This window comes from Neolamprologus multifasciatus, chromosome 18 (genome assembly GCF_963576455.1).
Source record: "Neolamprologus multifasciatus chromosome 18, fNeoMul1.2, whole genome shotgun sequence".
Lineage (NCBI taxonomy): Eukaryota > Metazoa > Chordata > Actinopteri > Cichliformes > Cichlidae > Neolamprologus > Neolamprologus multifasciatus.
In genome coordinates this window covers 13,293,270-13,308,394 of record NC_140456.1, presented here as the reverse complement: position 1 = coordinate 13,308,394, position 15,125 = coordinate 13,293,270, and the positions used below count along the sequence as shown (strand labels likewise).

At 45.7% G+C, this 15,125-nt stretch overlaps 1 protein-coding gene across 5 annotated transcripts in view; it reads right to left on the bottom strand.

The window, feature by feature from the left end:
* Positions 1 to 11,679, bottom strand: part of skila (SKI-like proto-oncogene a) — a 34,938-nt gene extending 23,259 nt beyond the window's left edge. For 2 of the 5 annotated variants that reach the window (XR_014870903.1, XM_085141607.1), the window contains exons 1-2: positions 11,202 to 11,433; positions 7,901 to 9,181 (exon numbers count right to left, since the gene is read on the bottom strand). Coding sequence is in view for 4 of the 5 variants with exons in the window: in XM_085141607.1 (XP_084997733.1) it covers positions 7,901 to 9,181; positions 11,202 to 11,225 (1,305 nt within the window). In the remaining variant the exon portion in view is untranslated. Of the gene's footprint in view, positions 1 to 7,900; positions 9,182 to 9,288; positions 9,814 to 11,201 lie in introns of those variants that run through there. The other 3 variants (XM_085141611.1, XM_085141610.1, XM_085141612.1) reach the window with 3 other exon arrangements.
* Positions 11,680 to 15,125: the final 3,446 nt, after the last annotated feature.

Here is a 15,125-nt window from a genome sequence, read left to right as displayed (position 1 = left end):
CAAAATAACCCTCCGAAGACCTTTGCAAAATTTAAATGTTCTTCCTGAACGTGGTTCACTGAAAAGATGAAACCTGCATATAGAAATCCTCCCGACATTTGGCCAAAGGCTGCTGTTAATTTCCACCCTGTCTGCACCGAGCTTCATGTACCAGAGCCTATGACAGGTGAACTCGATCGCCAGACTTCCTTCATTAACACACAAGACACATTCAATGTCTGATGCAAGCTCTGACAGCAGCCCAAGAAAAGCACAGTTGGGATTGGCAAATCTTATTACGGTTGAGTCAGAGCTCTAAGTGAACACACCTGGGTGCAGATCAAACAGACTGAGTGAGAGACCAGGGCGGTGATAAATCTTTGTCCTGGCTCCACAGTGACGCTGATGAGTGGAGAGCAGACCGCAGCACGGATGGAGCGCCGTGACTCACGCTGCAGGATAGGGTTGGCGTGGTGAGGGGGAGGAAGTGGCTGGTTTCTGGTTTGGTTTGTGTGTGAGAGTCTGGCTGCTTCTCTGACTGAGTATGACCCTTTGACTTCCTTTAAATCACAGACTCCGCACTGTGTCATCCAAACACTAGCCTGTGCTTTCATCCCTCTAATAAAAGATATCACGCAAACACATTCAAAGCCTGTGTCGAGGCTTCTGTCATCCATCTCCGATGCCACAAACTTTGAGAGTTTTGGGGTTTGAAATTTCAGGGTCAGCCTTCGCTCCTCTGCTGCTTTACAGAATAGAAAATGAGGCAGATTGGATGTCTGCCAGAGCAGCTGACAGAAAAAGGCAACCTTGCCAAAAAAATTTGCCATCGGTACACTGTTAAGGCTAGAAATCTTCACTCAGCGTGAGTCACTCTTACGAAGAACTGCTCTGCTTTCGGACTCATCTGGAATCAGGATGCGTTTCAGACAGCACATTTTGATAGTGATGACAGAGAAAATTTCTGGCATAACAAAGTGCACTTGTCACAGGAATTGGTTAAACTGTGGCCAGACTGTAAACCACAAGGAACTCGTCAGAAGATAAAGTCAAGGGCAATAAGTCTCCATGAAGGTTGAGCCTCCTTTAATAACAAAGTTGTTGTTTTTTTTACATGAAAGCCCAAAAGAAGAGCTGGACACGCAAAGAATAAGTGTCAAACCTTGTAGACACGCCACTTTATTGCTCGGTGGCGATGGAGAAACTTTTCTCTTAGCTTGCGTGCAAGGATGCTGAAGTGCACTCCAAAGCCCCAACCCGTGCAACCCTTAATTATGCTCCCATAGCTTAAGTATACTCAAATAAAAACCCACACTATACCTTTTATGGATGCTGTTAAGTAATTAATTGCATCTGGAGGTCAACAACCTCAAGGACTGTCTGCTACTTAGTTTAGGTTGTGAAGAGTTGTAGTGGGGCTGTTGGAGATCCAGAGGGAAATCCAGATCCAGGAGTCCTCCATTTACAGTATCTAGATGAGCTGGTTTGGACCCCAGGAGGATATGGTACAAAGAAGACTGCATGTTTGCATGTCTAGTGGCTTAAGAAACATCCCAGAGATGGATGAGTCCCATGAGTGTCGTCACTGCAGGTGGGAATAGCGGAGAGATAAACACATCAAGAGAAAATGGGAAGAGAGGAGACTGGGCAAAGCTTAAAATGTCCCTTTTCCCCATCCTTATTAATGCAGTCCATTTCCCAGTTGTTAACTTCACAGATTTGCCCGGAGCAACATCGCCCAGGCTCCTGGAGATGAGGATTTACAGGGTATACAGACTGAAAGGGAAAGACACCATTGGAAAGTGTTTGATGTAAGTGGAGCAAAGGTGACGCCTGAAAGTGAAGGACTTATAGAGCAAGCGGTTCACTGTGCTTCAATTTGAGGCTCCAAGCTTAAGGTCGCAACTAGGTTCAGTTTGATAGAGGCAAATGGAGAGAAAATCAAACAGGCAGGAACACACTTGTATGGAAACAACAAGTCGTTACCCATCAGGGAAATAAATGGGGATTTATTAATCAGTATTTCCCCCTGCTTTTCACAGAACTGCAGTACGCATGACTGATATGCGTTTTGGCCAGGCTTGCGGTTAGCAGCCCATTGGGATTCAACGACACGCCTTTGATATCCGTTGTTTATCTGCTTGTCTCGGAGATTGGGGCTGTGGGAGAAACTATAACACTGCCTATATGTCGGGCGTCTGCGTGTACTGTCTGATGTGTACATGGTGCTCCTATGGAAAGCGGCGTCTCCGGGGTTCTCCATTTATATCTTCATTAATCACCGTTCCCACCGGGAGGCCGCACAGAGGAGTCTTTCAAATGCAAACGCATTCTCTCCGCTTGCACACAACACACACACAGCCCTTTTACCGTATACCCACCAGCGTAGCAGCACACAATACGCACAACCTGCTTGTCCAGCTGTCTTTCAGGAAGACCTGACAGTGGACAGTTAATCTTCTCATCAACAGATCGATTAATTAATACCAAAACTCCTCATTATTCTGTTTTCTTCTAAAGCCAACTAAGCAAACGAGTCAGGCGTGTTTTGATCCAGAAACCTCTCTCTTCTTGCATCTTGTTTGAACTCGTAGCCCCACTATTCTCACTTTGTTCTCAATCTCGTTTTCCTCAGAAGCAGCAAACTGGTCTGGCGCCCTGAGGGGGAGCGAGCGAGAGCGCAGCGAACATGCAAATAGGCCATCAGTCGAGGCTTCTTTTAAAAGCCTGCAGGACGTTTAGCGGGGAGGGGCTTGGCAAGTGTGTTTAGTCTGTGTGAGTGCTGGCAGACGTGGCAGAGGCTCCGCTGTATCTGGACAGACCTGTCTGTTCTGCCCACTGCTGCGGCAGGCTCACGTCAGGCCCGGAGCAGCACAGTTTCCTCTTATTTTCACTTTATTATCGAAAATAAAGAGCAGCAGCTGTTCCAGCCCAGTGATGGTACATTTCTAAGTGTGGGGGTGTGGTGAACAGCAAAGCAAAGATGAACTGTGGCAGAGGCCTGTGGTCATGTGAAACCTAAAGCTTTAAAGGATGATTCTTATGTATTTCAGACAAAGACTAGGAAGTAATGGTTTGGGCACTCCTCCAGCGAGCTGCAACTCTGTTATAGAGCTATGATACTGGCACTGACCTGACGATGACATACCAGAGGCCCCTCAGCTAAGCCCCTCCTACCTTGAGGGGCCCCTTTTAGGCCTTTTACAACAGGCTGCAAACATGGGCCAAGGCATGGCTCGTTATACACAGACTGTCTCCCACACCAAACTACATACAGGCCTAATAGACTGTAGGTTAGTGTGGGCCAGTGTCCAAAAAGCGGCCATGTATTCAGTATAAGGGGACAATTGTTCCAAGGAAAATGCACAAACAGACAGAAATATGTGTATGTGTGTCCTTCTTGTTAGCTGGGGAAATACAAGCTAGCAGGCATGTGATTGGCCAATAAAGAGGGCTGTTACAAGCAACATTTGAGGTTGAGGTTAATTTCACGTTGGAAGAAAGGAAATTTGAGGCCAGAGGCCAAACCCCCACCCCAAATAAATAAATACATTTTAAAAAAAGTGGAGCAGTTTTGAGTAAACCATATTCAGGGCGACGTGTCCTGGCTCTAACCTCACATCCTTTCATAGCCTTTACTTCTCTTATTTGCTCAAGTGTCTTGCCCTCAGGCGGTCAAAGATACTGTGTTGCCCGATTCTGCTTCAAATGAATGCATGCGACAGCAGAAGCAGTAGAGAAGTGAACTTGGGACACTGATTCACATGTCTGAACACAGACAGGAACTTATGTAACACTGGCTGTGCCCTCTGTAAAAAAAAAAAAAAAAAAAAAAGAGTCTGCTCCTTTCACTCTTCTTGTTTCCTTCTTCCTCCCTCTCCTCTTGATGCACCCTCCCCTGCCACCCACCCCCACTCTATTCAGCGTCCGTGTCACCCGGCAACTCGCCATATCCATCAAGGAGACCCGATCAATAGGTGCTGGCCTTTCTTCCCCATCCACCTCGCAGAAGCGCACAAGTGGTCTTATTGCTTATGTAACGATTGACTTATCGGGTCATTTGGCTGCCTACTTTGCTACTGTTCGCCAATTGGGGCCAGAGAGGGGGCATTGACTGTTTACGGATACATGTGAGAACGTCTGAGTTGGGAGAAAAGGGGTAATGGTGAGCAATGGGTGGCAGCGTGAAGACCAGACTGCGGGTCTGAGGGCAGGAATCCAAGAGAAGGCAGGCAGTTTGAATGTCGAGGGGAGGTAGATGAAGAAGGCAGGCGCAGCGAACGATTAGCATGCTCGCCAAAATCCAATTAGATACCGCCCAAGAGAAAGACTGACAAGCAGACAGACAAGCAGCCCAGGAGACAGCCAGAGAGTGCAGCTGCACCGGTCTGCGGTAATGAAGTCACTGGTTTCCAAATAGCAAATAGAGGAAGCCAGAAAGATGCAGCTGTCTGCCGTCTGTGCCGCAGCCACTGTGTCAACCCGGCCAGGGAGACAGACAGAGGAAGGCTGTTCTCTCCGTCTGACACTTCTGACTCGGGGCCAGCGCAACGCTACAAACAAGGCTGAGGCAAAAAAGAAAAGCAGCAAACTGCTACACCCACCATGTTGGGGCTGCTCATTAGCGTTAGGAAACAAGCCCAAAATATCAAATCAGATTGTTTCTGCTCTTTCCTCTCTCGCTTATAGTGTAAAAAACCTTTTTAGTAGCATGAGCTTATTTACACAATACATTTGAAAATGGCTTTAAAAATATGAGGAACCATTTTCAGTCTAAAGAATGAGCGTCTGTAACAAACCCTGAGGTCAAAATGAAATCATTGTCTGTCGAATACTAAAGTGACTCCGGTGATAAGGTTTCAGCTTGTTGCTGTGTGCGTTGGTTGTGTCTAGTAAACTGTTTACACAGCAGGGATCAGTAGACAGGCTAGCACTGCCTCCAGGCACAAAGCGCCTTTATGGAGCGCAGGTCCTGGAGTTTTTAACTGCACCTTTTTAAACCAAACAGTCCGAGCAGGATTTGGGACTGGGAAGGGGGGGGGGGGGGGGGGGGGGGGGGGGTGGGGGGGGGGGGGGGGGGGGGTGGGGGGGGGGGGGGGGGATTCCAGAAAGCTCCCCTCTTGTTTTCTATGAGGTCCCAGAAATCTCTGTTAAAACTGCTTGTAAATGTGCACATTGACACTGTGTGTAAATAAGGGACATTGGGTAACGGTATACATTTGGGGTTAGACCAACACGCACGAAGGTGAGCCATCTTTCTAAAAAGAATACGCAACTATGAGCTTGCTTGCCTGGCCGTCCACCAACATCCACTGGGATGTGGAAACTATGAGTCACGCAGCCAGTGCGGTGGAGGCGGCTGGACACAGAGAGTCTGGAGGATGTTCAGGGTGAGAGACACGTCCGTCTGTTTCACTTCCTGTTCAGTTAACGCACACTTTCATTACAGGAATACACAAACAGAGAGTGGCTGAACGTGAAGGGAGAGCCCCTGTGTCCTGACTTCAGTACGAGGTCATCGTGTTCCTCCGGTCACTGACCTTTCACACACTCGTAAATCTGTTCAGGAGGGAGGGGTGTGAAGTTTATACTGGCATCCTCTATCAAGTCACCTGCTTCCTGGACACTCTCATGCAAACATCTTTCCAGGAATTTTAGCCATTTTTGACTTTGTCTGTCTCTGTCAACACCAGCATAACTGTTACATAAAATTTCACCACTGCTGTTAACCCTGCAAAAACCATTTCCACTGAAACCAAAACCCCACAAACACCAGAACATGGTGTTTGTGGGGTTTTAACTAGAAGAAGAAAATGAGAGGAAAAAAAAAAAAAAACTTTGATTGAGAAAAAAATAAATTTAAAAATCATCACCTCACAGAGGAGACAGCACCTGAAACAGTGGTGAGACACATGCTCCAGAGGGCCTGGCAATGTGTGAGTGTGTGAGACAGAGAAACAAAGATGTGTCATACTGGCCTACACACACACACACACACACACACACACACACACAGGGGCAATGTGTCTCACACATAAACACACACACCACCGACACTGCGGGACTCATCAGCCCCCTCGACATTAGGTACATGGTGCAGTAGTTTGTGCACTAGTTTCCCTCTGAGCTACAAAAATGTCTCTGGCTTTCAGAAAGAACGTCTGTGGCTTCCAACATGCATACCGGCTGGGAAGAAACGAGACAGGAATGTGGTCAGGACGCTGGGCGAGACGGTAGATGCTATTTCCGATGCATTCGCAAAAGGCAAAAAATTCCTCTGTCTCGCACACATAAGTTGTGTGTCTTGAGCCGTACAAACCTCACACTCTGCACAAACTCTGCTCAGTCTTGCATGCAACCAGCTGCCAAGTAGTGACATATAAATCCTGACAATGACAGCTAACTTCACCAAAAACATGCATATAGATTTGCGTGTGAGCTAACCAGCCATTCACCCAGAATACAGTGCAAACCGGGGTAGTCCGCTGTGGTCACAGAGAGGTCATGAGACGACATAAACCAGTTAATAGGAGTGAAACGAGCTGGAGTTTCTCCCCCTCCTCCTCTTCTAAACACTGACCTTTCAATAGGATCGCTGCCCTTGTGGCTTCTATATTGCACTGGCATGATTTTTTTTTTTTTTCTACACAGCAACTTAAAAAAAATACATAGGAGCAGTAAAACAAATTTAAAAAAAAAAAAAATCACAATCAAATCAAATATAAACCCATTCCAATGTACTGGGAGTGACTAAATAAAGCTAAGCGGTCTGCTGAAAGTTAAAATAAGATAAATTTCTTTTAATAAATGTTGCCAGTCAAAACTATAACTGAAACTAAGCTTCAATTAACTGCACAGCCCTGCCTAACATCGGTTTATGTTCCACTACTGAAAGTGTGGCTTTCAGTACGTGTAGACTGTTCCAACATTTATTTTTTTAAACCAGCCAAAAAGCTCCTAAGCTGTGAACGGCACGAGATTTCCTTTCCATCAGCCATTATCTCAGACTGTGCTGAAAGAATGGAGATGAAGTAAACCTGGGTAAACTGGCCAGTTATTAGTCAGTAAAAAGGGACCAGCTTATTTCCTTTTTAACTCTGTTTAGCTACAGTTAGTTTCCAGTGTGGGCTTCCCTGTTTCAGTTTAGTTTTTAATAGTTGAAAATGTTAGGTTTCAGTTTAGATTTATTCATTTTACTAGTTAGGTTTATAAAATGGAGGGCTTTTGCCATGGGCATCTCTCTCAGAAGTACAGATTAGATATTACAATATGAATAAAGCACTTTTTGAAGGCAGCTGACTCTGTCCCATAGACATGTACCCTCATACAGGTAGGTTCCGATACCAAATTTGACTAAACAATAATTCAAACTAAACATTTCCTCTACAGTTAGTTGTAAGTGTAATATTGTGTCACTTAGTTTTCTTTCTTTTTCCTTTAAAAGTCTTTGTTGGCTATAATAACCTTGGTGCTGACAGATAACTCCAGTACCAGAGTTTCAGGGTTGATTCCTGAGCCTCGCATATTGGCCTTTTGTTCAGTGACATTCCCACCGACCTCCAGGTGACCCGGGGGGACAAATGATGCACTTCCCCTTCAGCTGTGGCCAGCTGGCCTAACTTCGTCTGATCAGACCTGGCCAGGCAGATGTCACCACCTGTCCCAGGCCTCAGACACACACACACTAGGTCAACACTGGTTTAAGAAAACACCAGCCATTTTATTCAAATAAGCCCAACACACAAAACACAAGTCTGGAAGAGGGCAGGACAGAGGACGTGTCAGCTAGACAAACAATATGGAGACTTTAATTCAACAGAAAAGCTTTCACCGGTCAAACAGCAGAATGGTGATGAATGAGGATTTATAGCAAGCAAAGACACACTCAGCTTACACAGGTATCACTAACAGGTGCACTTACTTTGTCTAGCGACCTCTTGAGCTGATAGTGGAACTTCTCTTTGACCTCGTCCAGCAGCTGCTTGAGTCTGGGCTCCTCCGGGGTCCCCTGGTACTTTCTGGCAAGCTGCAGGTAGCAGGGCCACTTGGCTGAGTCAAAGCCCCAGTGGCAGGTCCTCTTATCAGGTGATTTGTGCGAATGCATGACAAACTTCTGCGGTGAAAAGAGCAACTGGCACTCCACACACTGGATGCAGGGCACCTCGGGCTGGGTGTAGAACTGGGGCACAAAGAGACCCTGGCACTTCCCCAGACACTGGTGCTCCACCTGGAAGCTGGCTTCACTCTCCTTCAGGAGGCCCTGGGCTGACAGCTTACCGCTGGGGTCAGCAGGCAGGGCTGCACCAGGACGCAGCAGAGCGTTGCAGAGCCGCTGTGCATCCGTCAGTGTAATGAGGCCACAGGAAGGCGCGTTGAACGGCAGAATGCCCAGCACCTTTAGGATGTGCAGCTGCTCGGCGTCACAGCGAGAGCAGTAGACGTACAGCTCGTCGCACACGGTGTTGATCTGCTGCAGTGAGAAGTCGCGGAGCACGGAGTTGAGCACCTGGGGCAGGCAGAGCCGCTTCTCGCCTCCAACAACAAAGCAGGAGATGGACTCTCCCTCCAGCAGGGAGTGGGTGAGTTCAGTAGAGCTGTCGCAAGGAACCAGCAAAGGGCCCCCTCCCAAAACAGGAGGGGAGGGCAGGGGGGGCATGCCGGCCTGGGAATGCTCGTGGCCCGTGCGCGCAGAGAAGGCGGCCGGGCCCCCGAGGGAGCTCTGACTGCTGAGGGTGAACTGGGCCAGTGTGTGTTTAAGCCCAGGGCTCAGGTCCAGGGCTTTAGTAGAGCCCATAATGTGCAGTTCAGCCCGGCCTTCCATGTCCATGTCACAGTCGGGGCGTGGGTCCTCAGTCTGCTCCCTCTTCACCTTGGGAGTTTTGGGGAAGGAGGGCAGGGAGTCCAAGCTGCGACGCTTCAGGTTGATCTCCGCCATCACGCGCTTCTTGATGGGCGCGTCTTCCAGCCGCTCTCTGTACAGCCGTTTCATGTTGCCCTTGAATGAGGTCAAGTCTTTGAAAGGGGTTTTCAGGCTGGTCTGGGTGCTGGCCATATCTAAGCACAGGGTTATTGTCGTTTCTGCGAGCTGACCAAGTTCTCGTATTCCTCTGGGTCTCTTTTCCTCCTTAACTCTTCTCAAATCTTCTGGCGATGAGACACATGCATGATTGTTACTGAAGATTTCTATCGTCTGATCTGTTCCCTGAGCATGAAAACACAAGGAAAAAATAGAAATAAAAAATTAATCACAGTCTTTTCTACCTTTCCTGTAGACAGATGAACAAACTGAAAAAATATCTGGAGCATTACAGGTTTTATGGTGTCCCTGCGGGGTTGTTGAACAAGTCATAAGCTGTCAGCTTGGCCGCTATACCAAATGGCCATTACCATACTTCACACAAACACGGGGGTTTTCTTTTGGCTCTTGTAATTGAACCCCAGAGGAAGAAATTTGCATCCACCAAAGGTTCAAACGAGAAAACTTTTCAGCACTGAGTGAGAATTTTAACAAGCCAAACCAGTTGACCACACAAGACAAACAGAAATCCTCCTCCACCACCACAACCACCAACACCCTACCTTTACGCCCCCCCCCCCCCCCCTCATTACATTGTTAATGAGCGGCTGATCCACAATGCTCAAAAACATTTCACTTTGCAAATGAAAGTGCCCTTCCCAGCCATATTGTACGCTCCCGTAGGTGTGCTTACCCCACGCTGACCCCATCAACTCCGTGAAAAACAACTGATAAAAGCGTTAACAGCAGTCATCCCCTTCCCTCAATCCTCTCACAGCTTGACATTCATCACTGTGGAAACCAATGTGTCCCTCCCCCTCCGTCTCCCTTTTTTGTTTTTTACTCTCGGATTTTACTAATAAGGTAAACACCGAGCGGCTTTACCGAATTTAAAACGCCTTGTAGTTGGTAATGGCTGCATTATGGTGCTGCAATATGACAGTAAGAGACAGCAGATTCCATGCACTTCGGCTCTGATGATACGCTTTCTGGTGTGGTAACGAAATGCTTTTTCTCTATATATACACGCATAGAGAGAGAGACACGCACACTCACGCCAAACGGAAATTTTGGCTTGTCAAAAAGGTAAAAAGGCAGACTCGGTTAATTAACCACAAGACATGGTTTTGCATGCTTCTGCAAATTTTAGCATCCCGGTGTTTTCTCTTTTTTTCCACCGACAGACAAGAAGAAGAAAAAAAGCTGTCGCGGTGCAAAACCTCTGAAACGGGTGGATGTTTGTGGGCGTAATAATGGCAAATACCACCGTGGGCCGATTGGCAAAACAGCCATAAACACGGCAAAATTCAAATCAGTGGCTGACATAAAGGAGCGTTTGCCCCGGTTTTTCTCGTGTGTTTTTTTAAACAAATCTATCTCGGTTTACTTCCCCCAAGACACACACCGTCTTTTCTCGTGCAGCCTCTCGCCCGAGCTGGACTTATTTCTTCACGTCACCCGCACTACTTCTTAATACCCTTTTTTTGGTGCAAGGACACCGCGTATAACGCCAACTATCCCCCTCCTCCTCCAGTCTGCAGCCTCTACCTCGCCTCCTCTGCTGGCTCGGCACTGGTATGCAGACAGTGCTGATAATGACATTCACTGTCTGCGATACAGTCTGGTGTGGTGTGGTGAAGGCACCGCGGTTGGGCATTTATGCGCACACGCCGATTTTGGTGAGGGCTCGGTGAGGTTTAAACCCGTGGCAATCTCCCCTCTCCAATCCCCTCCAAACACAGGTAGAGCACTTGTCACCAAGGGTCAAAACACTTGCAATAAGCGTTTAATATTAAAAATATGAGTGCTAGATTACTTAAAACAAGAATATGTTCTGAGTGTAAAAAATGTGCGCATTTGACTGGAAACCCGCTGAGAAGCAGCTCTCGGGTCCTTTAACACTAAATCATCATAGCGCTAGCTAGCCCGACCACCCCAGTCAGCCTTGCTCCGATACAGCCGCTCGTATAGCAGTCTGAACAGCTCAGAGGGCTGTGAAGCAGGCTAACCCAGCTCCCCTGAGTACAGACGGGCTCACTTTTGCCCAGTTCCCTCCCCCAGCAGCAATAACAACCAGAGTAAAGCAGGCAGAACCGACTTCAGCGCTCATATACATTGTAAGCATTGACCGCGACCGTTGGGGGGATAAACAGCCACCATATTAAGGCAGGCTAACCCCGCGCAGAGATTAATAAAGCAGGCTTACCGAGAGCAAGGAAAGCGTTAACATGACGACTGGCTAACCCCAGATAGACACCGATACGGCAGGCTAAAGCAGATTAGCTTCGCCCCCCTTCACTCCGCTACTCACTGTCGGCCAAACGCAGGAATTCAACCATAACCGTTACTCACCGGCTCGGATTCGCTACTAACAAACCAACCCCCCGTCCCTCCTTAACGGGCCTGTTTAACCGGCTCCGTCCTTTGAAACAGCGAGCACTTGCCTGGACGCTGTGTATCGGCCGTCCTCACTCTCCCGGGGTCCTCTCAGTACTGGAAAAGCCTGGCGGAGCGTCAACAAGATGCAGCTAGAGGCTCCACTACAGCGCCGTAACGTCACGCTGCACACGGCCGAGAGGCGGAGACGTCACCCGGCTGACGGAAACTATGCGGGGGTGTCTCTCGCCTGTCTCTCCTCCTGTCTGTCGGCTCGCGTGTCTGTCTGTCTCACACAGTCTGTGAGGTTTGTTTCCTTCAGGAACAGGTAACGCTGCAGAGGCGGCCCCAGCTTTTTAAACGGGGGGCGTAAGAGCCGGCGGGGGGGGGGGGGGGGGGGGCCACAGGAAATCTAACAAACAACTTGAAAAACACCCCCCATACACATGTGTTAAATACATCATTTTGTTAAAGAATTATAACAGGTCTGTTCAGTGTATTAAAAAAAGGAAAATAGAAAGAAAAACATGTACAACTGTTTTACAAAGTGACTAAACAAGTATTTAGACTGTGAGGTCATATCAGAAATGGCACTAATCTTAACTCCATGTTATCGCCATGTGTAATTTATTTATATTTTTAATTGTTTTTCCAAGTCTTCCTGACATGGGGCAGTTTTCCAATTTCACTGTACTACTGTACTATGTATGACTGTGCAATGACAATAAAGAGTTACCTCATCTTACGTAAACCAAGTGCACTTATTTTCAGAATTATATACGTTATTATATTGAATCATCTATATTAATTAATTAATGCACATTTCATTTTATTGCTGCAGCTTGAGATCGTCTTAATAACTAATGTATTATTATGTATTATTATTAATATTAATAACAATAATAGAGCTCAATGGAGCAGCTCTGTGGCCTGATACAGATGTAATACATATAAGGCAAGGCTGTACAAGAGTTCCTTTTGTACTGAATAACTTGAATAACTGTGGTGAGCATTTATACCCTCTGAGGTATTTTTTGTATAATTTAAAATGATCCAAAGCCATCAATGAAGTAGCTACCATTGACTATAAATGCAACCTCAGTCTTTTAAATGCCTAAAATATAATACCATTATTTTGAAAAGGAAGAAAATGTTACACACTAAATAAGAGAAATTATTTTAATCCATATTTCTTTATTGTATTTTACTATAAGCCTTATTATAACTATTTGAAAGGGTATGGGAAACTTTTTTAAAAGGAAACTGGAGTTTATATATCTTGATGCATTCTCAATCATCCAGGTAAGTAAATCTCCAAAGGCTGATTTTGTTCATCTGAATGTGAAAACGCTACTTCCAGATGAACAGAGTCAACCTTTGGAGATGGAGTTTATATATTTTTTTAAAGGGTCAGCTTTATTTGTTATATAATGTAAGCCATGCTAGTTTGTTATTTCTTCAAAAATTACACAGGGTTTTCTTTTATTTTTTTTCTTGAATTATATAGATTGCCATGTTTGGATTTAAAGGAAGATTTTTTTTCTGCAGTTCCCTGGTTTGACTTACATATATTGCACCAAGTAGACTGAAAGCATAGCCTGTATATAAATGATGGACATAGTCACTCTGCTGCCTCTCACTATTTGGGGAAATTTCATTATGAGTTTATGAGTTCAGCATTTTCATCACCACCTTGTTCCTTTGAAATTAGATGTGGTGAGAGAGGGGTAGATGCAACTGTGAAACCACCCCCTCGTTTGCTAATTAGCATATCCTCAACAATCATACTTACAATTCAAAATAAAAATGACCAGTCTACAACAGTTCAGAGCAAAAAGACCTGAGGACAATTTTCACATAGACTTCTATATAATTGGAACTTGGGATCATTACCGCTTGCTATAACGCTACAATCATGTTTCATACTATGTATGAGCTGATCTGTGCTGGACTACTATGTAAAACCAAAAACTTGGTGACAGTTGGAAGCAAAAACCCTCTTTTAACAGAATAGAAAGAAATACTCAATTCTGGCTTTCAAATGTCAATGCCTCTTGAAAATATGGGGGTATCTAAGAATATCAAAACGTAAACAGCAGGATAGCTCTAAACACATCTCAACACACCAAGTGGCAAAACGCTGCCCCCTGGATGTGAAAGTCTTAATTAAATTTTATGGAAGGTAATTATAAAATGTAACTTTAAGTAAAAGCCATAATTGGATGTCGGATTGGAGTCTTTGCTAGGCCTGTTCTGGCCCTCGAGCCTTATGTTTGACACCTCTGAGCTAGACAATTGAAACTTGGACACAGTTGGGTGTTCCAGTAGGACGATAATCTAAAACACACATAAACACCAGTTTTTAAATGGATGAAAGAGACTCAAATTTAACATCAACCATATTGAAGATTTGTTGACTACGTGTAAGAGCAACTGTAAGATTACAGGAAGCCAACAAATTTAAATGAATTCCAGCAATTCTGCCAAGAAGAGTGGTCAAATATCCAGCCGGAATTATCCCAGAAGCTTGTTGATGGCAACTGAAAGCATCTGATCGAGGTCACACGTACTACGGGACATTTAAACAAGCATTACCACAACTTTAAGTCAAGAGTAGCAAAGCCAAAACCTGTCAGGATGACTTTCCTGTAGAAAATCAGTTCAAAAATTCTGTGCGGACATCTTTAAATGTCTTGCTTTTTCCATCCAGCCACCCACCAGAATACTCAAACATATTCAGTTTACAAGGATATAAAACGGATACAAGCAGAAGTCATCAGTTTCCAAAATTACATTTACATCAGTTCATGTGTCTGATTATTTATGGCTTAGATCTTTTTGTGGTTATTGACATGGCCTCAGTTGATATTTCCTGGCACGAAATGGCACTCCAGTTGCTTCATCTATCTCACTGGCTTCCCATCAAGTTTGCAGTAGAAAACACACACACACAGCTAGAGAGAGGGGGTGGGATAATAGAGGGCAAACTCACTGGGTAAAAAGGGTGGTTTCCTCTCCCAAAGCTCCCCTCCCCCCCCCTTTTTAATACGGCCCTTTCTTTTGAAAAAGGTCAAGAGGTCATTCGGGAGCACCATTGTCCTTCCAGGCACTGTGAGAGTTAATGAAATCTGACTACGAGGATGTTTAGACGTTACATTTTCTAATTTAAAGACGGCCATGTTGTATTAACTTTAAATACTCTTGAATCTGAATCCACACTATCATTTATAAAAGTCCTGTTTTCTGCAGGAATCTGTGAAGGTTATCTTCCTCTGTCGACACATGCTGGCGTTTTCTCAGCTGGAGTGCACCGTGGCTGGCTGGCTGACCCACAATCTGATGTCACACGTCTGTGAGAGAGGCTCGATAAAGCTTTGATAAACAACACGGTCGGACGTTTCGCCGCAGCCTCTCTCTGCCTCTCTCACTGGTTCGCTCTCTGACAGCAAGGTCAGCAATTGCATTATGAAAGCAGATGTGCATACACCCCATCCAGCCCCAGAGAACAACAAGAGGGACATTGATTTTCCTGTAATAACATCACTCTGTGTACTGCAGGGAGTAAATTAATCTCATATGTGCAATAATGTGACCAGCACTGATTGTTCATTAGGGGTATGCAGCAAAAAGAAAAAACACATCCGAAGGATAAAGAGGACAGTAGTGGGGGGAGCTTGAGTTCACAGACAGAGAGTAGCAGTCTTCTGCATTGATAAGTCTCTCCATTAGCCGAGAGCCTGTCTAACCGTTATTG